Source organism: Euwallacea fornicatus, chromosome 3 (assembly GCF_040115645.1).
Source record: "Euwallacea fornicatus isolate EFF26 chromosome 3, ASM4011564v1, whole genome shotgun sequence".
Taxonomy (NCBI): domain Eukaryota; kingdom Metazoa; phylum Arthropoda; class Insecta; order Coleoptera; family Curculionidae; genus Euwallacea; species Euwallacea fornicatus.
This window is the reverse complement of record NC_089543.1, coordinates 5,817,631-5,845,347: the sequence shown is the minus strand read 5'-3', so window position 1 is coordinate 5,845,347 and position 27,717 is coordinate 5,817,631. Positions and strand designations below refer to the sequence as shown.

The 27,717-nt window shown below is 39.4% G+C and overlaps 1 protein-coding gene across 1 annotated transcript; it reads left to right on the top strand.

Annotated features, from left to right (window-relative positions):
- Positions 1–200: 200 nt before the first annotated feature.
- Positions 201–25,400, top strand: LOC136350409 (protein windpipe-like). Its single transcript, XM_066302049.1, has 2 exons — positions 201–495; positions 23,177–25,400. The coding sequence occupies exon 2, from the start codon at positions 23,185–23,187 to the stop codon at positions 24,895–24,897; it is 1,713 nt and encodes a 570-aa protein (XP_066158146.1). The 5' UTR covers positions 201–495; positions 23,177–23,184; the 3' UTR covers positions 24,898–25,400.
- Positions 25,401–27,717: the final 2,317 nt, after the last annotated feature.

The window sequence follows — 27,717 nt, the reverse complement described above, 5'->3', positions numbered from 1 at the left end:
ATGTACTCTACATAGCTTTACAGCGTCAACCCTACTCCGTCAGCACTTGTCTATGCGTCGAGGACTGCTGTTGTTCTAAAGGGCGCTAAAATTAAATCGTCAACAGTACTCAGTACATTATCAAAATGAATCCTCCCACCCTGGTAAAAACCGACTACGATATGCACGATACACGATTACGCAATACAGTTACGTTATGAGTAGGTCTGTCTACTTTCATTTCAACAGCTTATCATTCAATACTACTCCGTGGAGTGATACGTGCGCGCCACCGGTTTGCCCAGACCGCGCATCGTGTGACTTGCCGTTTTCCATCTAAGGAGCAAGAACAATTTGCAATTTCTTTTTCTGAATATTTTCCCTCAGTTTTAATCATAGTTTGCAGCAATTTTTGGAGCATTTATGCAGCACGAACATGCTTTTTTTTTGAAGATAGAGTGAGAGAAGGAGATCATTTCTTTAAATTTGTGCGTTTTTGAAGATCCAGTTTATCGAGTAAGTATACTGAGGTCTCTCAGTGTTTTTTAAATTTATTAATGTTGGTTTTTATTAATTAGTTTTGTAACCCATAATATTACATCAGTTTATGTCATAGTGCGTAGTATATTACGGTCCAAACAGCTATTTTCGCCAGAAGAATAATTGATTTTCTTTGGACCACTAAATTCCTAATTTTTTAAATTTCTGTATGTTTTTATAAGTTTTTTGCTATAAGTCTTGGGTATCAAAAGAATATCAAAAGACCAGAGGTATGTTAGTTTTTTGCACAAATCAAAAAACAAAAATTCCAATGCAAACTTATCAGCGCATAGTAAGTTCCTTGTTCTGAATTTTAATTTGGAACCGATATACTGATATGAAACAAACGTTGAACATTTTCATCCTTGAAGCGATACCATTGAGTAGTTTATCTATATATTTGAAGATCATATTTGGTGGAATAAGATTATTAAATAATCTCATTGCTTCTGTCCGTATTAACTTTCCCCCTATCGGGACTCAGTTCCGCCTTTTCTCGAAATTCCCTTTATTGGGATTTAGCTTTGCCAATAAAGGATGGAACGATTAGTAAATATCCATATGTCCGTTGAATTTAAACTTAATGAGAAATTACATTTACTTAGCCCAGCCCTTAAATTTGCAATACTCACTAGGAATGCATTAGCATTAGTGTTCGTAGCACATTAGCATGAAATAGCCATAAGCAAACAGCCAAAGTTTATTGCTCGTATCTATCAGTAATGGCTCATTAGGCAGTAATCGGCAAGGGCTTGACATAAAAAATGTACGTACCCATGAGCTTTTGAAGTTTATGCTCCCGATTGTGATGTTTCGAATGGTTTAAGAATTAGAGGCATTCATCAAGTTCAAGTTTTCCAAAGATAAATTGCATTCATATATATCCTTGTTCTGTCTTTCCCTTCAGAGTTATTTGTAGAATCTTCGGTTGCTTTATCTTCCATAGAACGTATTATCTGCTTCCTTATCTTCTCCTCATCTTCAGCGTAATCAAGGCCGAACGCGGACATTGATGGATTAGGTATTACTTAACTATCATGTGTTTCATTTTCGAAATTCGCTTTAGTTCCTAAAACAGCGTGCAAACTCGAGTCATATGGAAAATTGAGAGCAATAAATCAGTCACATTTCGGTTATTCGACAACAGGTCGGACAAGATGATTAGAGATCAATAAATTAGGTCAGTTCCAGATTACTGGGGAAGATTCGCTCTATCCGAAAACGTCGTAACTTTCTTGGAAGTCGGGCTCGAGAAGATCGGGTTAGGTGAGGCAAAATGGAGGAAAATCAGGTTGGTTTAGGTCATTTGAAGATATTGTTCAGATATTTGAGGGGGCAGCGCTAGAAGATCGGGCCCACTCAGGTCGCAAATTGCCATAATTTGCTTCGGTCGCCACTAACTCTCCCAGCTGGTCCTTCGTTTCAGCTTTCCCTGTTTGAAGTTTCTACCCTTCTTGCCTTTAGTTCAATTAATAAAATTTTCTATTTGCTAATGGCAAACTTTATCATCATTGTGTGTTACAAATGAGAAATGCGGCATGAGTTTAATAGCGGAAACTCCAAGCGCATGTAGGCAATAAATGCCCATTGTTAGTATTTTGATAATGAGTGCTCTAAGGAAGATGGAAATACATCAAAGAAAGGCGGCAAATGGAAGAATATTGGTTATTTTACGACTTCCTTTGTATTTCATCATTTATGAGGATCCCAATGATAAATCCATTTCTTCTATACAAGTGATCGTTTCAATTTGTTCGGCACTTGCACGAGAGACCGACAGAATCTACAGGATTCTTTAAAAAAGTAAACGAACGAGCAGAAGATGGTAGGTTCTGTGAGATTTATAATTCGGCTAATTTTCTCTGAAAATGACTAAAAATAATTATTTTTTACCTGGCAATTAAGCAGTAACCTTGCTAGAGCCAAGATTAGACGGTTTTAATTTTGGCCGACTTATTGCAAAGGTAATCAGGTTATTAGGAACCCTTAGGGGAATTTCCATATTTTCTAACATTCTCCCTTAGAAGGTAACTCGCTAATTATGGTAGAAAAGGAAGAACTACCTCGGTAATTGTTTTCAACTTACCAGGCCCAATAAAGGTACTTAGGTACCTAACCAAATTCAAGTATGAAGACCGAGTCGTTTGTAATTTAAGAGACACCTTGGGTTGACATTCTGTTAACGTTTTACGTATTAAAAACAGCCTAAAGTCATGCCTTAGTCTTAGAATTAAATGAGTATTTGAAATAACTGTGTTATGCTGGAAGAAAGTTATTTACAAATTTTAACGTTGCTTAATTGTATTTGTAAAATTTTAGTCTTGGCTCGCGTAGTTCTGGTTATCTACAGAAATCTTATTCTATATTTGTTTCGATAGATTGACACTGTCGATCTACCTGAGGTTGAAATACTGAAATAACCGTGGCCGCTCTTTTTGGAATGAAATAAATAGAGGCAGGGCCGGCCTCAGCGCGTCCGCCGCCCTCTCTGGTCTCTCGCCAGAGCCGGCACCCAACCTCGCTCCCCCATAAGGCCGGTGCCGTCGGCAATTATTATGCGTTATGAATAATGATCCAAGGAAGAAAAATTTGCGTATCAGTGCCCAATCCTACTACAGCGAGTTCTACACGTGTGTATCTGATTTCATCGTCTTCGTATCATTTCCTTGGTTATTCTAGAATTAATAGAATATTGGGATTTTTGAAAAATTCTTAAAATACATGACTGCTCCCATGTCTCAAAGATTGGAAAAAAAAATCTTATGCTGCTTTACATCAATTAGTTAACATTTCACTGAGCTTGAAAGGCGCAGTGATTATAACGCGTTCTTGGTACTCCTCATCGTTAAAGCAAACTATGCATTTTAAATATTTAATTCCGTGTTAACATGATTCTACATCAGGCTTATACAGCATGAGAGCAAGAAAATCTGGTTCTCTGAGTGTCGTAAAATTTTTTTTAAAGCGAAATGGACGTCAAAAGAAATTAGCAGTGTTTCGTACTTCGGCACTAAACTTGAATTAACGCTATACGCACACGAATTCAAACCATTAAAAACACTTGCTAAAATTTTAAGCACATGGGCCCTTTAAAACGCAATAAACCATCATGGAATTCCTTATCATTGCTGTACCATGTCAATTTATCGGAACGATGACGGGCCGAATTGGAGCCTCCAAAATGGAATTTTATGGGCACGGAAGACTCCAAATTGAGGCATCTCTTACATGCCGCACAATCCTGCAGAGATTGCTAAATTCGACGTCCGATTTCCGAAATTCGGCTTCCAATTGACTTGCGTGGCATTTTATTAAGTTCCATCAAATTTCCATTAAACGTTTCCTACCATCGTAAATTGCGCCGAGGCTCATTCCGGGACGCTCTAAGCGGCCTAGGGCGGTGCAGCCACTGTCACTCTCCCTCTTGACGGCTCAAATATAGGGAGGGTCAGTCTCCGCTCAGCCAGCTCCATTCTGTCTTACCATAAAGGAGATTGAATGGAAACAAAAAGACGGTTGTTAATATGAAGTGAACAATGAGTTTTAAATTAATTTTTTTTATTTACGACAAGATCAAGGGGCAAAGGTCTCGGCGTAGCAAGGCCAGTCATTATGTTTTCGTCCAAAAATATCGTCAGCCATTTATACCAATTATTGATTAAGCATTCACCAAGGGAAATTTATTTTTGAAATTAAGGCTAATAATAGATAAATAATTTATCCTTAGGATAGACGTGCGTAAGTTGGGTGCTACCGGACGTCTTTGGAGAGGGCAAATTAAACTATTATAACGCCTCGAGGCATAAGCGATCCTCTTTTCTTTAAATATTTAAAATTATTCCGTAATATAATCAGTTTTTAAGAGTATTTTTTGCCTCCATCGGGAGCTGATGAAAGTCAGTTTTTAAAGCCTCATTAATGGCAAATCTGTTTGCGAGTCATAATTTGATACGGCAATTTCTTTTCAAGCTTGCGGTACTAAGAACCAGGTCTTATTTTAGAAATGGGAGTGAAAGCTTTAGGCCGTAATCAATATGATCCCAGATCGTATTCGTTTTGGACTAGGTACGGGCAATCCGTAGGCCCGAAGCTCGAACTGCGCACGTGTGGCTTTTTCCTTCAATTACCGTGATATTGACCCAATTCTGCGACCTCCGAATTGGCTCCCTTGGCTTTCTAAGATGCAAGATTGAGTAATTGAATTATTGTGGCCTGACCTAGCATAACATTAAGTCTAAAGACCCGTCAACGATCTATTACAACAATTAAGGTGTTATGGAGGTAGGCGACTTCATAAATATAGTTCAGCTCTCTTAGATTGTAGAAAGTAGAACAATGCCATATATGATTGCGAATATGCCTCGGACAATAAAGAATGAAAGTAACTTTAGGACCAATCGGTTTTATTGCGTTTTGAAAAGCGCTAAGTGATTTTGTTTTCACTGGTACTTAGGTGAAATTGCTGGGTGGACGAATCTTTCACTTTTCTGTAAGTAATTTGGCGTCAATCCTGAATAACGAAGCGGAATTTTATCGATGGAGTGCGATCGAAACTGTAGAAGACACGGGTAGGACCACTACTCTCCTCATCTTCCTATGATGCACTGCAGCGCTATTTCTTCCCTCCGCCCATCTTGGTTAGCTCCACTTCCTTTTTTCAGATCTATGAAGTCTCTCCTGTCCTTTGCTCACTTTCAACAGAAACTCCTTCGCTTGCGTGAACGATTTAGGGTGATGGTAATCGCAAACTAGTCTAGTACTGCCCATCCGTGTAGCTGTCCCACCTGTCGCAATCCTATGGGATGTGACCCTATTCGATGAGAGAATTCCTAACTGCTCCAAGGAAATGTCGGAAAACTCGCAAGTTCCGAATGCGTCTTCGTATGCTTCTCAGTACAAGATTTTCTCGATGTTCGAGCCCCTCCCCTTCTATTTTTTCAATTTTCCTTAATGTCTATTTCCTCCAAACCGCCATTACTTTGGTTGGAACTGGGAATGTGCGCAATAATATGTTACCCGCTACGGCTACGTTACGTTATTCTTTACGCATATTTTTATGCAATATTTCGTGGTACCTTAAAGACATACAGTATCGCTCATACGTACAGCAATTAATTAAAAAAAAAAAACATGTTTCCAAAAAAAAATTTTGGAATTAGTGAGATATATTTCTTGTTTGTCCGAAGACAAGAAAGATTGTAAAGATACAAATATATTTTCAATATATCTTGTTTACGTCATTTTTTTAACCCATTTTGGTTTTCGTCGGGTTCACATTAGGTAGGGTAGAGCAACCAATTTATTTATTAATTGATTAACTTTTCCACTCACAGTATTGACCGAAAACATTTGAAAATGCCAAGAGGTGTTCATTTATGACGTCAGTTAAACAGAAAAATCTTAGAAAAACTCGAAAAGTAGTGAAAAGCAGTGCAAAATTGCAAAATATTGAAATTGAAATAAATCAATAATATCAAGGCTAATTTCTAATTTAAAAATTAGAGGAACCTTAGACGACTTCCGAAGTGTGGTCGAAAACGCAAAAACCGATAAAGTGATGGACAGAACAATTAAAATGGTATCTATCCGGCATCGGCGCAAGAGCGCAATTAGCATACGAGAGCTATGTGTCCCGGTATCAATGAGTACCATAAAACGAAGATCAAGAAGTGCTGATTTATATGGGAGAAGATCAGCGAAGAAGCCTTTTATTTCAAAGAAAAAGCAAAGGTTAGATTACATTTGAGAAAGAACATACACACTGGTCATATGGAAAACGGAAAACTGTCCTTTTCTCAGATGAAAGTCGATTTAAACTGTTCAAAACAGACGGAGTTTGTTGGGTCAGGAGACCAACTAACTGACGGTGCAACCCGAAATGCACCATATCGATGGTCAAACAACAGGGGTATTGTAGTTTTGGGGACGCTTCGGAGAGTTTGGCGTGGGCCCATTAGTGAAAATTAATGGTATTATGGATCGATATGTTCATAAAAATGCTCCACAAAATCGGATGCTGCCCTGACCAGAAGAAAACATGAGTCTTCTGTGGACGTGCCAACACGACAACGACCCGAAGCACACTTCCAAATGAATTAAAGAGCGGTTAACCGTACGTAACGTCGATGTGACAATCCGGCCGGCTCGAAGCCCCGATCTGAACCCCATAGGGAACCTTTCGGATGGTATTGACAGGGGAATTCATGAGAAAATAATGACAAATATAGCGGATTTGTTCAAAATATTTAAAACAAAATATCTGAAGATGGTATTGGGAAATTGTGAAGGTGTGCGAACAGCCGATACTGGGAGGTAATTGAAAATAAGGCCTGAGGAACAGAGACTAAAAAAGAACTTAATTATAAAGGAAAATGTAAGAAGTGTTCTAGTTCTTCTACTTGTGGCCCATATGTTTTAGAATGTTTTTTGTTTTATTTACAGTTTAAAAACGTTTAAAGCATAAACTTTAACATGAATATATTTATTTTACATTTTAATTAAGAGTTAATGTAATAGATCATATCAAATTCATGTTGTCATAGGAAAAAATCGAATTTGAAAAGTTGCTCTACGTATGTGAGATAGTGCGTATTTTTTGAGAAACTTGAACATTTTTCCGCAACGTGTCACCTTTGGAAAGCTTTTGGAAAGCACCAACCCTCAGGTCCCAGAGACCTTCAGGCGGACGAGAAGAGGGTCTGGGCGATATCAGGTGCATTTCTCATTCATTTTGACAGAGCCGCCCTGTATTCTTATAGATTTTACGTTGGAAATTGATAGTTTCCGCAGAAAAGTATCTCAAAAATGCGAGATATCATCTGAGTCACTCCCTGTAAAAACTTTACAGGGCCAACGTATTGTAGTCCGCAACAATCGATTACGTCCTAACTGTAAAGGAAGCGTCAACACCCAAACCAATAATGGTATTTATTTAACATATCAAGAGTATACCGGACGCGTCCTGACATCTATAATATAGATAGTATTTAACCGTCCATTACCGAATTGAATACAATAAACTCACGCACAATATAGATATGCATATGCAATAATAGCTGCCGGGTCATGCAAGATCGCTCATAGAACCGAAAGCTCATGACTAGAATGTTTTTCAACTTTTAATAACACGATTTAATAACGAAACATTCCTCACGATAAAGCTATTTCGGGCTTTATTGTGAAAAATGATAAAATGTGATAGGTACCTATAATCATCATATGCTGACATGCAAACAAACGTGAACTTGATCCGTCCAAAGACCGATGTGATAAATCAATTAAATTCCCATGAAGTCACGTTGTGGGTATTCTAATTGTAAGCAAATAGGTTTGTAGAAATTCCCGAAAATTCAATTATTCATACGTAAAGAAATATATCTGCGACGTGCACATATCCACCAAACGACAATGGAAATATCGCGAAATCCTCATAAGAGCACTATGAGTTACGACTTTTACTCGTGGTACGACCTTAAGTGCTTCACAGAAATTTCTTTCATCGTCGATTAAACGCCTTTTCTCCAGCTACGATCCTTCCAGTTTTTTGCTTATTTGCTTGATATGGCTGAGATCTGAATTGCTCAGCAATTATTTCGAAAGCTGCACTACACGTGCCTAATCAAAATTGAATATAACAAGAGTAACGCCTGCAGATCTCTTGCTTCTTAAGTCCGTTAAATGTTGAGCTGATCTGTGGGCTCGGGGGCCCTTCTCCGGAAAAGTTCGCTCAACTTGAAGAGGAAATAGAGCTCCTGGTTACGCGTGCTCGCGCACATGGATAGAGCTCAAATTGAGCTGCACAATTTTTTAAGCTCGCCGAAAAACGAGGTCTTACATAAAAGCCACCGACTGAAATGCCAATTCGGTGCATCTGCATGCTTCAGGCGTGACAAAAATGACGATCCATTCGATGGATTATTAACACAGCCATGATAAATCAGGGAATTTCGAGTACCTAAACCGGAGAAGTACCCACGATTTAAAAGCAGACAGGTACCTTTTTAGATCTCCCAAGCCTGGTGGAATTGGAACTCTAATTTTGTACAGATAAATTTGAATCAGCGAATTAACGATCGTCTGATAAAAGGTTAATGAAATGACTAATTTCGACTTTTCAATCGTATTTTTAGTTGGATGATTCGCATTGTCGTGCATGCGTTTGTGGATTTGCGTAGATTGAGGATGGCCCAACAAGTTTATTTGTTTAAATTTACGTTTTGGTCATGCTTTGAAACACCGTAAAAATTCTGAATGTCCCCGCAGGTTAATCCAGGTTAGCAGGACACTAATTAATAAATTGTGATGGAATTGTATTTTTTCGATTTAGTGGGAAGTTTTGGCATTCATACGCTACGAAGGGAGATTCAAAAATCGAGGCCGAAAATTAAGGAACGTGTACAGTCCTGCCTTTGATTCCGAGTTATTACGCTTCAAGGCTTCTGCACGTTACCATTTTCTACTGTTAAATATTTAAGCAATAAGAATTACAAAATAATTATAACAACTGCTCAAGAGTACCACCATCAGCGCGAATACGAACTCAGCAGCGCGAAATAAGCGAATCGTATGCCGATTGCGTATTTTATCTATTTTGAAAGTATTCGACTGCATTGATTATTCTTTCCATTAATTGCTCATGACTATCAATTTCTACTGCAAAAACACATTATTTTAAATGCTCCTATACAAAAAAAAAATCCGAAGGATTCAAGTCAGGTGATCTGACAGGCCATAGTGCTTGATCACGCTGAGTAATCCATCACTTGTTAAAAAAAATCATTTTACATTTTCCGACCACAAATCAAACTGAACACGTTCCTTGATTTTTCGCCTCGAGTCTTGGATCGCCCCGTGTTTACGGCGTTTCTCACATCGAAACTCGTTGGCGCAGAACGTGTATTTCAGTTAAAATTTTCAAAATTCCGTCTTATGAACCTTTCTTTAGGTTTCCGCTGCAAAGCATGACTGTTTTACTCATCTGTTTCGTAAATTTTGAGTATTCTTCGAAATTCTTCGATGTGAGAGGTCTATCTGAGTTGGAGTAATTTTTCAAAATTTTCGACTAATGCGCCTTTCGATCACAGGGTTGGCCGCTTGAGAAAGCGCATTCGCTTGTATCGGATCACATATTCGCACTAGTAAAAAACAAACTCAGGGTCGAGTTCTTGAGGTCGAATCCTTTGAGGTTAACTCAGGTTAACAAGACGCTAATAATTAATAAATTCTAAGACAAACAAAAATATTTTTCGTTCTCTAATATATAATCATCCAGTGCATATTCATTATACGTTCTATAAATAGGCTCCTTTGCCTCACTATCATCACGAACAATTAACTTTGAGCTCAGGTGCTGGGTAATTGTGACCGTACCGTGATTTTCGCTGTGGTGATATGTGGCAATTTTAATATTTAAATGTCGTTATCCATGTATAAAATTAATTTGAACTTCTGAACTTTGAGCGCTGTAAAAGAACCGTTATGGCAATTCGAAAGACGGATTTATGGAGTACTCACTATTCCGATCAAATGCTCCCATATTCTAGTCAGATATTTAACGATTAACAGCACCGTTTACAGGGCAGTGCCACTGTGTACTTGCAGAACAATAGGCCTAATAAATAAAGTTGCTCGAAGGCATCAAATAAATCTCACCCAATGGAACCGCTCCCACCCATTGCGAAATCTCCACGAGAAATCCTTCCCTCAGCTTAAGACCATTGAGATTGGACAGCATCTCACTGGACAAGTTCGCAGTGATACCCGGTAGGAGTCTGCAGTTTCATCTCCAGGCAAATGATGCCGAATTGTTACGCCACCCAGGTAGCACCTGGGCGCTATTTTGCACTGCGACATCGGAGGAAATAGAGTGGTACCAGCACCCAATCGTATGATTTATTAGGTTTTGCGCCTTTTCAATTATCGCTCGGGTAAATGAACTGCTCCGTAAAAGTTCCTTATTACCTCACGTGTTTCCTCTAATTAAAACATTGACATCGGATGCCATACCATTTGGGTGGTTTACGTCGACGTACAAAAGTGTTTGGACATTCTCGTAATGGTTCGGGGAAAGTTAAGTTAGGGCGAACAAAACAGGGCCATAAGTGTGTCGCAGGCCGGATCGGAAGAGCAGGATGTTACCCGATTGTTCCACAAAGTTTGACATCCACACTGTTGACGAGGTGTCAATAAACTGGAAATGTCGCAGAAGGACGGCGCATACGACGACCGAAGAAAACCTCGGCTGCGCAAGTCCGACAGCTTCTGCGCGAGGAGACTGCGCCCGGTCGCCATATAGGCGTTTGGCGGGTAGTTCGAGTTTCCATTGGAAAAATTAGTAGGATACTTGAAACGGTGGACATAGTCTCGAGACGTCTTCTGTGAAGAGTTTCCTTTATCCGACGAACTCAAATTGCGAGGCTCGAGCGGGCAAGCGAGCACATCAATCGGGATGAAGAGTGGCATTCCGTATTTTTCACTGACGAGTCCAAATTTGGCCGTAACTCTGATAGTCGGAGTCTTGGTGTCTGGACCAACTCTGGAGTGCGCAGAAACTTAAGAACTGTACAAGAAGGGCATCCTCTTAAGAGGGAACGGTGGGAAAAGCACGTATGCGAAATAAACACGAACAAACTTATGAAGAGGAAATCTGTCCATCTCCAGCCGAATTTTCAAGCGGCTGCAGGAGCCCCTTTTCGATTTTTGGACGATAATGTCCGACCGCATCTTGCGGCAATTGTCACAGATGCGACTGAAAACGTAGATATTGAGCATTTACCGCTTCCGGCAGGATCGCCAGATTTTAACCCCATTGAACATGTGTGGTACGTGTTGCAAAGAAGTGTTGAAAAACATCGACCACGCCCCCAAACAATGCCACAGCTTCGAGAGGTTCCTCGACAGTTATGGGAAAATTTACGAGAAGACGAGATAAACCATCTCATTGAAAGTATGCCAAGACGATGTGAAGCAGTTACAGACGTCAGGGAAGGACGTACGACATGCAGGATTTTCGAGATGTAGTTTTCGTGTTATTTTCGATTTTGCAAAAATTCTTTGTGGTTTTTTTTGCAGGGAGGTTTTTTAAACAAATGAACGAGCGTCATGGAGGATCATTTTTCACTTATTTTTTTTCATAAGAATTAGAGAAAAAAAATTCCGTTATTCGCTCCAGGCAATGACCAGATCGCCGCTAACTTTTTTGGAGCAGTATATTCCTCCTTTGATTACATTGCCGGCCCTCCCGTGCGTCCGATACGCACAGAGTGTCCGCACCGAGCTGTTTTTATGTTGCTTTGCAATCAAGATAACTCTATTATTAATTCTTTTGCAAGCAAAATAATTCTGCTAATAATTCCTTAGGGGGAATTGGCCATTTAACGGTCTAATCCGCATTAAAGCAGTCACATCCAGGTCATGCAGACATTTATTTCACTCATAACCAATCTTTCACAATCTTCACCCGAAGAACAATAATGATTTTTTACGTACGTTACCTAACGCATTTCAGGTCATGTTAGTAATTTTGAGCATAATCGCTCCTAAAGGTCTAAAGGTACCGCGCTGTTACGTCTCCTCAATGAAATCCACAGAAGCATATTTGTTCCATCGGCTTTTTCTATTGCATAACGAATTTGGTATCGGTGTGACTGACTTGGTAACGCCGTGGTACCACTGACCTTAGAATGATCTAGAAGTGGCAAGGTCTCGGACTGTGGTTGAGTAAAAGTTGGTAAAAGTGAAGGTGCGTACTATACGTCTGGGTCCGGCCTTTACGCTATTGATCAAATTTCCCCAAGCGTATTTCGGGTCACAGAGCGGGTACCGTTACATCAAGATACCAAAACTAAACCTCCATTGTCGTTTTTTTTATTTCCTTATTGGGACCTCACTTTGGCAATTCGGGGTATGCATAATCTCCTCCGACACCGACCGACCAGAACCGTACTGGAACTGTTAGGGTACGGATTAACGAGGTACTCAAGACTTTGGTAATCTTAGCAGCAAGTAGTGATTATTTCACAAAGGAAGTTACTACTTTTTTTCGCAACATATCAAAGAGAGATGTGCAATTATTAAGGATGACTCGGTTACTATAGATTATGCTGGTACTGATTAGTGCTAACTCAAAAGTATCGTCCATTATAGGCAGCCGTTGCTTTTAGGGAATTAACTACTTGCTGGGCGTTTATTCATGAATTTTAATGAAATATGTTTTTGTAATGATGAGATAATAGCTCAATGATGGCGATCTCTGACGGGAAAATGAATAGGGACGCTAATATCCATTCCTGGACTTTTAACCTTTTACTGGACTTCGAACGGTCACTTATAGATAAAATTGGTATGGCGGGTACGGGGGGAGATGGGTGGATTCATCAACTTTCAAGCCTGCTTCTGTGGACTGGTCCACAAACCAACCCGTTACTGTCATATTTCTGGCGAGGCGAGCACGGGTGGGTTGGCCTAGTTCGGATAATTTCCTTGGACAGTCGGGTGGGATGACACATGGAGAAGCCGGTCGGTTCGTTAAGTGGGTTGGGGGCTTTAAGGAGTCTTTTTCTTGACGGGTATGTTTCGAGAACTGCAAATGCTTCAGATCAACAACAAATATCCATGGGCAATTTCGATCCTCTATTGCCGCGTCCCTCCCGATTTCCGGGAGATCAAGAATCTCGTATTTGCTCGAAGCTGTTCTTGAAACGGAACGTTTCGGCCCTTGGACTTTTGAAATACACGTATTTGGTGACGTCGAAACACCAATTTTTTTATACCATTTTACCTGCAAATAACTTGACGAGTTCGCTTTATGCTAATGGGCAATTGCTGTTAGCACGCATTGTCTCGAGCGACAATATGATTTGCATATTGATTTTTATGATTTCAAATCGACAGGAAGTCATATGATGCAAGCAAATGACTTTTACTCAAAATTTTGTTCAGAGTGCGTCAAATATACATATTAATAAGTGATTCATGTGTAAAGAAACTACGCGTAGGAGGTCTTAAGCACTAATGACGTATAGGGTGTCTCGAAAAAGTTTCGCATATCGAAAGTGCAGCTTCATTTATCAGAATTGGGAAAAGGGCGTTGTGAATAATATCGGAGTTGAACCTGGATTATTTTTTCATTTTTAATCGCAACATCAATTTCTTTATTTTCCTTTTATTCTCGTTCTTCTTCTATATCTTCCTTTCCCGTTCCGTTCGTTCGGAAACTTAAACAGATTTTGAAAATGTAAAATTTTCAGCAACATTTTCTCTGACCTAATTCGACCGGAACTGACTTTCATGTCTCTGATTTATTTTACATTCATGATCTCTTGTCCATAAAGCGTTCGTTAACAATAGGCCTGCGATCACAAACCTGTTTAGCTAGACTAATCTTGCAAATTACGCTAATGCCACAGTCAACACATTTACTGATTTTTAGCTTAATTTTAGCTACATTGGGAAATTCTCGGATTGCTCAGCAAGTGAACGAACTCCTCATGATGGGCTTCGAAATGCAAATGTAGTTATTTTCCAAGTTTGAATTGGAAGATATCAATCAATCCCTATATTATAATATGCGATGCACTGTCCCTGAATTTCCTCATTTTGATGATGTATGTGGTCTGCATAATTAATTTACTTGGTTAAAATGCAGTGGTGACTCGCCATAAGCGAACGAGCCGACATAAATCAAAGTAGCTCCACACCCAATGGGTTTATCTGGTTCTTGAACCTATAAACACATTGAATCCGTTTTTTGTTTAGTTCAGGTTAGTTCAGGTTAGTTCAGGTTCTCAAGTTGAGCTGCGCTCTTGGTAAATTTCGTAGATTTTGCAGCTGTGAGGGTGGAGAAGTAGGAAAGTAAGTAATGAAGAAATCATTAAATCAGAGTGCAAGCCGAAATGGCAATCATGGTGCGTAAAGTCGTGGACAAAAGCATGGAATAATTTTAATAAAAATACTTTTTCGTTGATCGTAGATGTTTTCGTCTTCAAACTTTATGGATAAAGTAAGGTAAATATTGTTGAATTTATCATGCGATATTTGCCTCAAGAATGTTGTTGTTAAAAACAATTTATTCGCTGGATAAAAGCGTGGACTACTATGAAGTTCTGTTATCAACGGAAGCATTATCGGTTATTTTGAGACACATGTCACCATTTACCGACGAGAAGCTGCCTTTCATATGGCTTTTTCAGCACGATAAGGACCCAAAACCTTCGTCCCTTCTGGTTAAAAAGTGGCCGTCAGAACATCGAGCTGCTGCCTTAGAGTGGCCGGCTCGACTATCAGATTTGAGTCCAATTGAGCGTCTCTGGGAACACCTAAAAGGGAAAATTGAAGCCGAGATTGTGTCCAATTAAGGCGAATTGCGGAAAGTTTTGCACAAAGAATGGTTGAAAATTCCCATTTTCATATGCAAGTCCAGATGACTCAATGCAAGGTCGATATCAGGTCGTTGCAAATTCACAAGGATCAGCTTCTAAATATTCATTCACTTAATGTTCTGATTTGTTTTTGGTAGAATCCGCAAGATATTCCATTTTTTTGTCAAGATTGGTTCATTATTTTTTATTTTTTCGATATGATTGGAAATAAATTCAACGTTTCCATACGAAACGTTGTTGATAATACGGTCGGATTTTTCTTATCGAATGTTTATTTTTTATTAATCAGCATTTCGACGTGAAATTATGATAGGTTTGGAACGTTCCATATTTTCAGCCGGCACCGAGGTGCGATGTTACACGAAACAAGTTTGGTCAAGCCGTACTAGTCGGTCCTTGGCGAAACTCTGCCATTTGCGAAATTAAAGAAATCCAAGTTTCGCTAATAACGGATACCTGTCAGTTTAAAATAGATTATATCAATCATATTCAGTTGAGACTAAAAATAGTGACCCCTAAATAAAAACAAGCTCTATCGTCGGGAACAACAAATTACTAGTTATTTAAAATTATTACGGTAGTTATTTAATTGTGCATAAAAAGAACCAATCCAGTCGTTGCTAATAATAGGTGGTCGACGTCTGATAGCCTAAAGCAAGGCCATTTAAAATAGATATTATGCAAAATAAGTAATAAGGTCGGCAATTTGTAGGCAGTGAAAGCTGTAAAAGGTTGCATCGTCAAGCGCAATACCTACTCCTTAATCAGCGTGACGCATCGTATCCCACGACAAGTGGAAAGACCTGGATTTCCCTGAAATACCAGGAAAAATCGCCCGAGTTCACAAAGAATACGTTAAAGCAACGTGCCGAGTTCCCATTCGTAACCGCAGATGCGGCCCCTTTTACGGAGACGGCGGCCCCCCAGGAGCGCAGCTCCAAATCCGATTTCCTTGAAAAAACTTTCAAAGCGCTGCGCGTGGAGCATTCCTCAAAACGGGGCACTTCAAGTAAATTTGTTTTAGTTGAGTTTGCCAGGGGTGGACTTGTGTTAGTACATTTTTTTCGCCCTGCGTAATCGAGATGCAGCGATTTTTTGTGACGCGCTGAAAAACCTACGCTCCGCGTTAAAAACGCTCTGTATGGGTGTATGGTTTTTTCAGCTTGAGAGGGTATACACAGGGACCTCAAGTTGGCGGATCAAACAGAGGAGGAAAGGAGACTCTTTTGCGATATGTAACGAAAAAAAACTAAACTGCTCGAAAAACGGGACGATCTGCCCTTGGCGACATGACCTCTGCCTCCTAGAAGACCTTAGAATTCGATCTTGCCCTGGACATTTTCGAGTCGGAGGAGTTCTCGCTCATCTCCTTGACTCATGCTCCAGAAATTTTGAAAATTTTCTAGAGCTCTCGTCATTTTCCGCCGACCCAGGAGAAGTTCAACCGGCTAAAAACTCCTGTTAAGTATTTTTTGAATGATAATTAACCAGTCAGGTTCATTTATTTCTACATTCTTTCACATTTAACTAATACAAATAGGCGATAATTTTTATCACCGTTGAGGTAAATATATTAATCAAACACTGGACAATTTCTCTGTGGTTGCCGTCAGATATAAAGCTAACTACCTATGCTATATCTATCCCTTATCACATCTAGACGCGTCAAGGTACATCTGCATAGTTTACCATACGTGTTTTATGGATTTCGAAGAAGATACGTAGCTATTTGCGGTGACGCGACACTTCTCCTTGGAAAACCCCAACGACATTAAACACTTCCCGGAAAGGATCGTTGGTGCTTTTTGATGTCTACATTAAGTTTTAATTTCCCGTGGCATTTTGAAATTATGTTGTTAAAAGCTCGCAAAAGTAAATTCCGAGTCATCGGTTCAACGTAGTAATCATTACCATGTTGAATGTTTCCGAAAGCTCTACAAAGATTAATAATTTGCTCAAAAAATTAGGGGGTGGGGGGGTGGGGGGGAGGGGGGGATCTACAATACAGAGCCTCGCGGCATGTCCCCATGACATTGAATCGGACCAGGTCCTGAATTAGTGAACAACGGCCACGTTACTAAGACTTATTCTTCTTTTCACTGTAGTGAAATATGGATTGCACCTGACCGGTGCGTCGGCGCTAGCGCCAGATCCAGAAGAGTGCAGAGCAATTCAAAATTAGACGAGACAGAGATACTGCATATCTTAATATCTCTGAGGTGTAATCAGAAATTGCGTTTATTTAAGCAGTAACCGAGATGGCGAATAATAAAAATCCTGACTTAGGCCTGATGGAAACGCTCCTATATGTTATAGAGGGAATTTCGCAAGCAGAATCACTTGCGGACACTCTGTCCAGTTCGTTCAATGCATCGCAGTTAGGGGCATTATTTTTTCCATACAAGATATCGTTTTGTAGAATATTTAGCATGAACATTAGCAATGCGGTGGGTTCATTACCCCACGATCTGTCGCATTTTCACTAATATGCACAATTTTTAAATTCCGTTCAGCGAGCATTTCCGGATATTGATTCGAGAGTCCGACATTTCAGCCGCCCTGTATATTTGATGAATTCGCGCGGTAATTATTTGCGCTAGTCGAGTGAGTCTTGCTCGCTATCTGATAACAAGTTATTCGTCCAAATAGGTGAGCGTTATCAGCCTGTGGAGGTTGTTATGTGGTTTCAAGGTTCAATTCCGGTTCGACTGAAATTTTAACATGTATGATGAACATACGTTTTCTTTATTTTCAAACAAGCGACGTGAATAATTGCGAGATGTTGCGAAGTGGTAAAACAACGTTCACAGTTTCTTATCAGGCATCTCGTAGGCTCCGCATTTTTATGACTTTTGTCAAAAGATACAGTTATGAGGGTCGGAAGATATGTAGTTAATGGTTTCTTTATTAAAGATATTACATTTCGTTTCATATGAAGTGCAATAGAGACTGCTCCACTATGATCAGTTACGCGACGACCTCGTGTAGGCGACCTCCCAAATTCACCTCGAATTCAAAATTTTTTGAACATCTTGTAATTCCGTGCACACTTCCTATGCACAAAACACCATTAAGTCAATAGATAAACACAATTACAATCGCTTATTAATGATCCACTTCTATACCTAGCAATTAGCATTTAACGGTCTACAACTTTTTACATCTACTACGTATAGCTTCTCTCTTACCATGAATATTTATTAATGTTCTTGGCCAACCATCGCTTCTGTTACGTAACCAAAAATTCTCGAATAATCCCTAAAACTCTCGAACGTTTTGTCGACTCATTGTGGCGCGCGGCAGATAAGGGCGCAGCACTCGTCGTAACAATATGGCGGGGGATTATTAAAAATACTTAGGCGCGGAGGCGTGTGACGAGAGGACGGAAATCAATTTTCTAGTAGGTAGACATGCGCGCGTCTGTCCGTCACTAACGAGTGGCCCGTTAGGACAGGACGCATCCACGTTTTCCAGATATTTCTTTTTTCTTTTTTAATTATGACGGGTTAAGCAGGATATGAAAATAATATGTGACAGTTTTCTGAAAGTCGAATTGTCATAACTCCGAAATACCCGGCTAAGGAATGATCTTAATGGCTTTATGGTTATTCAGATTCAACAACTGGAAATAACCTCCGAGAAACTATCGCAATTTATCAAGAATGTTAAGAGTCCCCTCCAAACTGAATAATTGCATTTTTAGTTTGTGTATGGGGGACAGAGGTGTGCGTATCACAATTGTATTTCGACCAGCTGCTTGGAAATCAATTAATATCAACATTTTACAGAGATTTTCAGTTTTACTAAGCGAACGAAGCTTTGAACATGATCTATTACGTTACACATACTTTTTTTAAATATTTCGCATTTGCACTAAAATATAAATCAGTAAGACACCGAGAGATAATGGGCCAAACAATGGATGAGTTGTATTAATCTGCGTTCGCGACTTGAGACGCATGCGCTAAGTCGACGCGTACCACAGGTTAGTCGCAACTACGTTGCGCAGTTGAACTTGTCCCTACCTTCCCCACAGTATTTGTATTGTTAAGTATTCTCAAACAAGTTAATTGCCCTTTTAAGATAGTTTATGTTTTTTCTTCAGCTAATTATTCAAATTTTAATTGGCCATAATTTAAATCAGTTTGGATCTGGATGGCTTTCTCGGAAAGCTCGTAAAGACGCGATCTCATGTTTAATAACGGATGTAATAACTAATAATTATGATAGCGCGTAGATACATTCGCATTTGATATGCCTGTTTAATCAAATATGTTGCTCGAATGGAGTTCCTGAGTGCCACTTTTGGACATCCTGTGCTTTCGAAGAGTGATAATGGTTTTCTTACATTTTTCCTCCGAGTCCAACTCTGACAAAGACCCGATAAATTGATAAAAACAGAATGCGTGCCATCAACAAAATTGGACAATTAATTTTTTTTAACACTTAAAACTAACGTAGTGATAGTCGGTAAGTGGCAGTTATTCGAGAATGTTAAAAAAAAGCAATTTGTTTTTTTGACGAGTCGATGTAGAAAGAAAAAAAAAACAAAGTAATTATTACTGTGTACGTAATGGTGATAAAGGCTGAATATTTCGCGTCAGTACAGTAACCATCGGTCATCAATGTCCAGTCGCACTTACTGCGTTCCATAACATTATGGCGCTCTTCCACCTCGTGTTCGTTGCTTCGAATTCTTGTTCTGGAAACGATGGCCTCACTTCCATTTCCATCTTTGTGAGACAAGGGCTGAAATTCGTCGTTACTGACCTAACTTGTACGCGTTCAGCGCGTTACTGCATGATGAAAGTTAAGCAAGGACTTCCACAAATTCTACCGTCATGTAGGTGGTTGTTGTGTTTTGGTCAGCGTCCTCTACTCTTAGTCTCGACAGGTTTTACGAAACGTAAAATATCATTATGTTACGTTGTCCACGCCTCTGCAAAATTTAAAGCGACATCCGTTGAAGTGCCCGTACACTAACGGCTATATATGCGGATATTAAAGATTAGAATATAACAATTACGAAAACTGTTCCCTATTAGAAACGACAATTTTTGCTAATAGAAATCATCGTTCTCCCGTGCGAATCTAATGCCACAACCAAATTGTCATTCTATTGTTAGTGACTCTTGACTATTATGCAATAAGTTTAAATGAAGACCGTTTAGTAACTTATGGAACCAATTTCAATAAACAAGCTTAGAATACCGGGTAGTGGCAAGTAATTGTCGTTTAATGACGCGTTCTAGCAATTATTTCGCAAAATATGCGGAAGCTGCCGAGGCGCATTTTGAATGCCTAAATTTAAAAAAAAAAGCTTTGAGCACTGTCGATGGACGACAAATCAAATTCCATTTAGTTTTTTTACACGCTCGATGGTCTAAATTTGTTTAGCTCGAGCCACCCTGTAAACTGAGGAGGGCGCAGCCGGCAGCATTTCACCCGCGCTGCAGAACTTCGAACCGATCAAATTTCTACTGCGCAAGTTTAGATGAAGCCAGAAACCTCCACAGGCCTCGGTTTTTGAGGAATTTCAGGACAACACATTTTTCCACTAAAAAATAAACCTTTTATTTCAACTCGCAATACATCAACCCAGCAAGGCCCATGGAGACTTCGGTGCTTTTTTACGTGAGACATGCTGGGGAATACAAATATCATCAGCAGTAAATTTCGCACCGCGCGACAAGAAAGTTACGCTTCTTCAAGTAGAGCCGACAGAGTAATGAATGAATAAATTAAACGTTTATTATCCCAAATGAGATAATCATGTATGGAATTCATCAGTCTGACAATGTAAGCCCGAACTTGCGAACGAGGCCCGAACAAAGCGATACTAAACGAGAAATCATTAACATTTGATCAACCCATCAACCACTTCAATGCTCATTTTGTTCCTAAGAATGTCAAAATTCGATGAAATTGGTCACTGCAGGTGGAAGTCTATTAAATAGTTTAGGATTGCGCACTGCAATGGAACTCCTGGCCGTAGAGGCAGGTGTGAGCCTCAGCAAAAAATCCCCAACAGCACGTGCATTGTTGTTATTGAAAAATAGATTTCTTATTGCATTCTTTCGGTTTTTTTTTCGGACAATTAAACAGATTTTGAGCGTGAGGACACGAGGGAAAGTTCAAAATTTTAAAGTTGTTTACATTGGGGCCCATGCCCGCATTGGGAAGCGGGAACGTCACGAGCATGTCCCGCTGTGGCGGCTTGTTGAAGAAAAATGTCACGATGTTTTCATGAAACGAGAAAATAGCCATGAAAATACGGAAAAGTATTTAATGTAAAATTCACGACACGCGACCGTCATTAACGACATTCACTACCTGCATCATTAACTTGTTAATATTATTTTTTTCCTGGGTCTATCATCAGCAAATCAGTGATTCGGCAAAAAATACTAGTTTTGCCAGAAAGCAAACTAACGGTAGTTTTGAATGCGTCCTCCACTGAGCAACCAACTCATGGGTTCCTACACATAAAAGATCATGGTCTATTTCATCGTTAAAAGGCCGATGCATAGCTAATTGGGTAAACCATATGTGCATTAAATTTACGAGAGTAATTTATGAGCACTTTCTTATAGCCAAGGAGACCTTCTTTACGCTGTAATAACGCGAAATTCGAATTAGATCGTTGTGAACACTAAACCCTAAAGACGATTTTCGGACGGACACTACTCAGGCTTTACCAGACGAAATGTCCCTTCAAAATTTCGAACCGCTCATGAGCTTCTGAACCAGCGACGGGGATAATCCCAGACGTACCCGACCAAAGGACTTTTTGTTAAAATTTTGCTTATATTACAAAGACATGACCTGAAGAAGCTCATGCCTAAAGTTTCAGGGTGCTACGTTGTTTTGTATATGTTTTGACATCGTTTTTGAGCGAACACTTTCAGAGATTTTATGAACATGGCAAAAATTTACCATCAACACGTGATTCAATGCTTTCATTTGAAAGCTCTTGGTCCATCCAAAATCGAAGCGAAGTGAGATTCTACCCGTGGGGAATCTGGTCTTCCGTTATCAACTGTAAAATATTGGGGGGCAGAGATTAAACGCGGTCGTACCGGCTGCCAAGACGAAGTCCGCAGTGGTCGGCCCGATGACGCACCAGATTTGACCACTCCAGATATTTGCGGTGACAATCCACAAAGCTGTACTGGAAGACCGTCGGCTCGAATTGCGCGAGCCAGCAGGCATCATAAGAATTTCAAAAAGTACTGTACATCGTATTTTGTCCCAACGATTGTATATGAGAAACCTGCGGGCAAGATGGACAAATATAGCGTCATGAGGATGTTTCAAGAGAGTGTTTGGCAAAGTTTCGTAGTAGTAAAGCCGATTCTTTGCGTCGATTCGTGGATGAAACACGGGTCCGTCGTTTCGCACCTGAGACCAAAGATCAGTCAAAACAAGGGACTCAAAGGGAAGAATCGACTCTAAAGAAAATAGGAAAAAGCGATCGCATCAGGCGGGAGAGAAAGTTTTGTTTCATCGAGAAAAAACGCACTAGTCCCCACGTCCGTCATCAATCAACATGGTTTCGAACTTTGTCCACGGCCACCCTATTCGCCAGATTTAGCCTCGTTAGATTATGTTCCGTTTCCAAATTTGAAAAAATGGCTTGGTGGAAAGAGATTGACTATTTTGAAACGTTCGAAGCTTCTCACTACAAACAGAATGTAGAATCCATAAAACATCGCTTTGAAGTTGTGTTAATCTCAAAGAAGACTATGCGAAGAGATAATGTAATATTTTCCAATTTTTTTTTCCTTCAAGTACTAGGTCGAATACTTCTGAAGCTAACCTCGTACCTATACAGATCGAATGGAATATTCACATGTTTGGTCATCAGTTTATTTTGCATGCAAACAGTAATATGACTTCAAATTCAGGGTATGAAGAATTTTGTTAATTGGCCAATATGGTAATTTTTATTTGCGAAGCCGCGTCAGGTTTGGTTTGCAACGTAGGTAAGTATTTACACGTTTGCTGTATGGATTAAGTAAACTGAAGAAATTGTATGTCATAACAATTTGCGATTTGAACAACTTGCATTTTTATGTTACATCAATCATGTTCCTATTCTGGCTTTAATGCCCTCAATACTCCCAATTGTTGTACTTTCAATCAGTCGAAAAATCAGTTTGGATTTAGACATTTTTGGTTTTCCACAAACCGTTCGTTACACCGCAAAACAATTTTCTCAATAAATTCATTCAGATCTTTTCCATTTAAATTTTTAATTATATTTTTCCTTGTTTCAGGTATCAAAATGTGGTTCACAGCACTCGCCCTCGTATCACTCTCCGGCTCGATACTCGGAGCAGCGATCTTCCATTGTCCCGAAGGGACCTCTTGCTCAGAGCCAGGATCAGTGTCGTCTACGTCCTTTCGTTTCCTCGACGAGTTGAAGCCAAAGCAATTCTTGACCATCAAAAAGCTGTCAGTGGTCAATGCGTCCCTCGATAAACTTCCAGCGGCGCTAAAGTATATGAAAGGATTGCAGTATTTGGATTTATCTGATAATAACATTGAATTGCACCATATTCCCCCACTGACGTTTCTGCGGACCCTTAAACTGGCTAGGAACAAAATAGCCGATGTGAGCTGTTCCTTATTACCCAAGCATCTTGAGGAACTTGATTTGTCCGCTAATTCAATTAACCACCTACCACAGGACTGGAGTGCCCTGCCTAACTTGAAAACTGTACATTTGCAGCAAAATCCTATTGACTGTGATTGCTATAATGACAACGTGGCCACTTACCGTCAGTTAGTCAAGCGAAGAATACACATCCCAGAACCCATTACTTGTGAGCTACCTGGATATGTAAGAGGGAACAATATCAGTGATATAAGTTGCACGCCCGAAGACGAAATGATTAATGACATGCCTGATGAAGGTTCAGGTGAAGGTGCTGAAGATATTTTCAACGATCCTCCGAAATCTGGAAAACTAATTGCTAACGAAGTCAAAGCATCAGAGGAAAATGAAGTAATTGATGATAAAGTAGAAGTTCCATCTGAGGAATCATTCTTACTAGCAAACAACACGTCTGACTCAATACAGCCCGATGAAGGTAGCGGTGATGAAGGTAGTGGATTTGGTCCTCTTGGGCTGGACCATGTAGCAGCTTGCGTGTTCGACTGTGCCACCCCTAAACCTGTAGGTTTACGGGATGATAGAAATGATACTGAGACAGATCCAGGAGCTACCGCCAAACTGAAGATACTTACCGAAGATATTTTTGGACCGATCTTGCAGGAAGTTACTCCGTCAACTTCTACCACCACCACTACCACCACCACCACCACTGAAGTCCCAGCTACTTCGATTTCGAGCACTTCCTCAGGTGGTGATGTAAGCGAGGAGACGGTGAGCAAAGATGCGAAACAAACTCTCATAAAAGAGTATAAGCCAAGCGTCGATGAAACCCGATTGTTGTCAGAACCAACTCGAACCGGGGAAATGGAAAAAGCTACGGCGTTAAATCAGAACAATTATGCCGTATATTTGGTGGTTGTGTGCGGACTCATAATAGCTGTACTTTTCTTGGTGTGTTTCATTAAAAAGCGCAAGTCTAACCGATTGGAGAAAAACCGACATTCTGCCTTGGAGGAGGAGATGAAACCGCTGGAGAAGGCTCCAATCCAAGCTGTAAATGAGCAAAATGGAAAGTCGAAGACTCACATTCCCGAACACGTTCCCCTAATTAACGGCCAGAACGGGCAATCGAAGGGAGAACCTATTCTGAAATCATACGTGCCGTTGGAGCACCCGGAGTCACACTCGCTGAGCAACGTAGATGACGAAGAAGAACCAACAATCCGCGAGAAATCCTTTCCGGAACTGCTAACTCCTCACACAGAAAGAGTCACTATACGGGCTTCGGAAATCCCCGAATCCATTCCCAAGACTCCAGTACTAGTCCATCGCTTAAGAAACAGTGATGGTGAAATTATCACCACGGTGGTACCACCATGAGGTTCAAACATGGGTGTCCTTGTTCGTGCAGTATTGACAATTTAAAATGTAAATGTGATAAAGTTGCGACTAACTTAATGTGGTTCCTATGAGTGGCATGGAAAATCGAATCTGTAAATGGAGCCGGACGTAGTTCCAACGACTATCTAAACTGGAAAGTGGCTCAGACTGACTTATGTACATTTCTGCAGTATATCTTTGTAAAGTTCGATTGTATAATACGTTATTTCACTATCTTTACGGTGTAAGATTAAGCGCATTCGAGGGCAGTTATGTAGTTTGTAAGATTTATGTAGGTAATTTATGTTATGTTAAGAGCGCCTAGGATATCTCATATTTATGTTCAATGCGTATCAACAGGCTAACACAAAGATAACCCAAATCTTGTAAAATAAGCGTTACATTGTTCTTGGCGGTTGATGAAAAATCTATTTCTTACGAGTGTTGGTAAGAAGATGAAATGGTAGTTTGGAAAAGAATAATAAAGTTGTGACAAAGGATAATGTGTGTAATTGATATTTTCTGGCTCATAGTTCATTTACCGAACGCCTTTGAGGAACTGGGCCACTTCCAGTTTGATCGCCAACGACAGGAATTTCATGGTTACACTGAAACTGTTCGGAGTAACCATTCTATGGTAGGCATGCAACAGCCGCCTATCTAAAATCAGGAGCTGCAGAAAGCTATATCCACGAATATCGCTTTTTTTGGATAAAAACCTGTTCGAAGTAAATTTGACAATTTCTTTAGAGTCATTTTCAAGTCCCGGAGAGTCCCTGAGACTCTCAAGAGTCTCAGGGACAGGTGCGGGAGGGACGTAGCGGTCGAAAAGGGTATCAGAAAAAAATTGTTTCTGACTAATTTTTGCTTGGTACGAAAATTTGTTATTTTTGTATTTTTCTTCTACGTTGCCCAGCTCTGTTTGATATCTAGAATCAGCAGGAAGTTCAGTATTTTCCTGCTCAAGATGTCGATCGGCAAGAGGAATTCAGTTTGCTGATAATTTGTTTTCACTAAATTTGGCCATAGAAAAAAATTTTCTTCACTGTGATCTTCGACTTTGCTCTATTTGATCATTTCCATTGCATGTTTTGTGTTAAAATGTTGGGTTTGATTCGTCATCGTTTACCGGATCTGGCGTACTTATATCCTCCATTCCAATGTCCCCAAGATTTCTTATTTGCTAACATTTATTCGAGTATTTTCTCTTGATAATTAGCTAGTAATGGTTCAGTAGATGAGCATCCTTCTTCGACGCTATTTTAGAGGCAACTCGTGCATTTAGTGGTAATAAACTTTAACAAATCACGTACCTCCATTGATAAATGCACCAACTGAATGGAACGGCCAACTTTCTAAAGATTCTTATTGTACTACGCAAAACATGTTGTTTACCATGGTAAATTCGCAAAAAGTAATGACCTGTTTTATTGATCTTTTGTAAACATTGCTGGACTTAATTCTTCACAGTAAACGATTAGTACGTCAGCGCATGTTACTTTATCCCCTTACAGTTCCCATATAAGTCTTGTTGTACTACATGACTTTGCAATAATTTTGGTTAAGCAGAACTTGTAATTTTTCAGAAATTCTATGTAATAACTTACATTAAGACGTAAAAAGAAAATAAAACAATTGAGAATTTACGCAGTTATTAACATAGTGAATTCACTATTTTCACTATACTATTTTATTACGAAAACCATTATAGAGAATTATTGTTCGGACTTTACGCAAATAACATCAGGTCAAGGATTTTCATGCAAAGTTCATTCGAGGGTTGACATGTTATTTATGATCAAATATCCATTTTTCCTATCCGTAAATTTAATGCACTTTGTCGAGTTTTATAGTGATAGTGTTTATGATTGTTTAACAAAATGTGCAAATAAAGAAAGATCAGTAAACAAACTGTAATCACTAGTATATTTGACCCCTAACATCCTTCTTTTAAAATGTACTCAAATTGTTGAATTATGTTAATAATTGAATGAGTATATGGAGAAATTACATCGGAATGATATAATTTCCTGCTCTTCTTCTGGTCCCAGAATCATCTCAATATTCCTTTAACGTCTATTAATCAGATAATGTGGGTATTTTTGCAAGGTTATCTAGTTTTAATACGACCTTAAGAGTGTTCGATCAAAATCAATTTTTATAAGTTCATGTCATGATAAATATCTATTTGTAACACAACACTTCATAGAGACACTGAAGGTGCAACGCATAATTTCCTATATAGTTTTAATTTTCCATATTACTCATTCCTGCGAATTCTTCATCATAATATTCTTGACAATGGAGTGAATATGAATCGTATGGGTTGATCTTTACATTGTCACCTTTTTTCTAGTGACGCAAAGTTGTCTGCAAAGAACTAGATAGAACACCTTGACTCCACGCCTAACTGCAGTTTTCAATTATATCTTCGATTACTTTTTGTTGGAATGTTTGAAAACATGTAAGTCTGGTATGGCACAGCTTGGGGCAATTAGGCTGAAAATCATTTCAAAGATAAAAATGTTTTTGCTGGTTTTCCTCTTTTGAATTATATCAACTATTAATTACGCCCCTTCATCTCTCAAAATGCTTTTATGTATTACATAGAATTTCTAACAAATTTATGTATTACATAAAAATTTCTAATATATGTTCAATATACTATTACATCAAGCCACAAATATCTTGATATATTGGTGACCTGCCAAGTTTCTAGCCGTAGCACTATAGGTATTTGATAATGCAACTGTGTTCTAATATCCAATTAGTACCTGACGGTTTTCGGGGTATTTTTCGTAAAATTGTTGTAATTATATT

Excerpts from the sequence above, each read along its gene's own strand:
- LOC136350409 (XM_066302049.1), top strand. The coding sequence starts at position 23,185 with ATGTGGTTCACAGCACTCGCCCTCGTATCACTCTCCGGCTCGATACTC.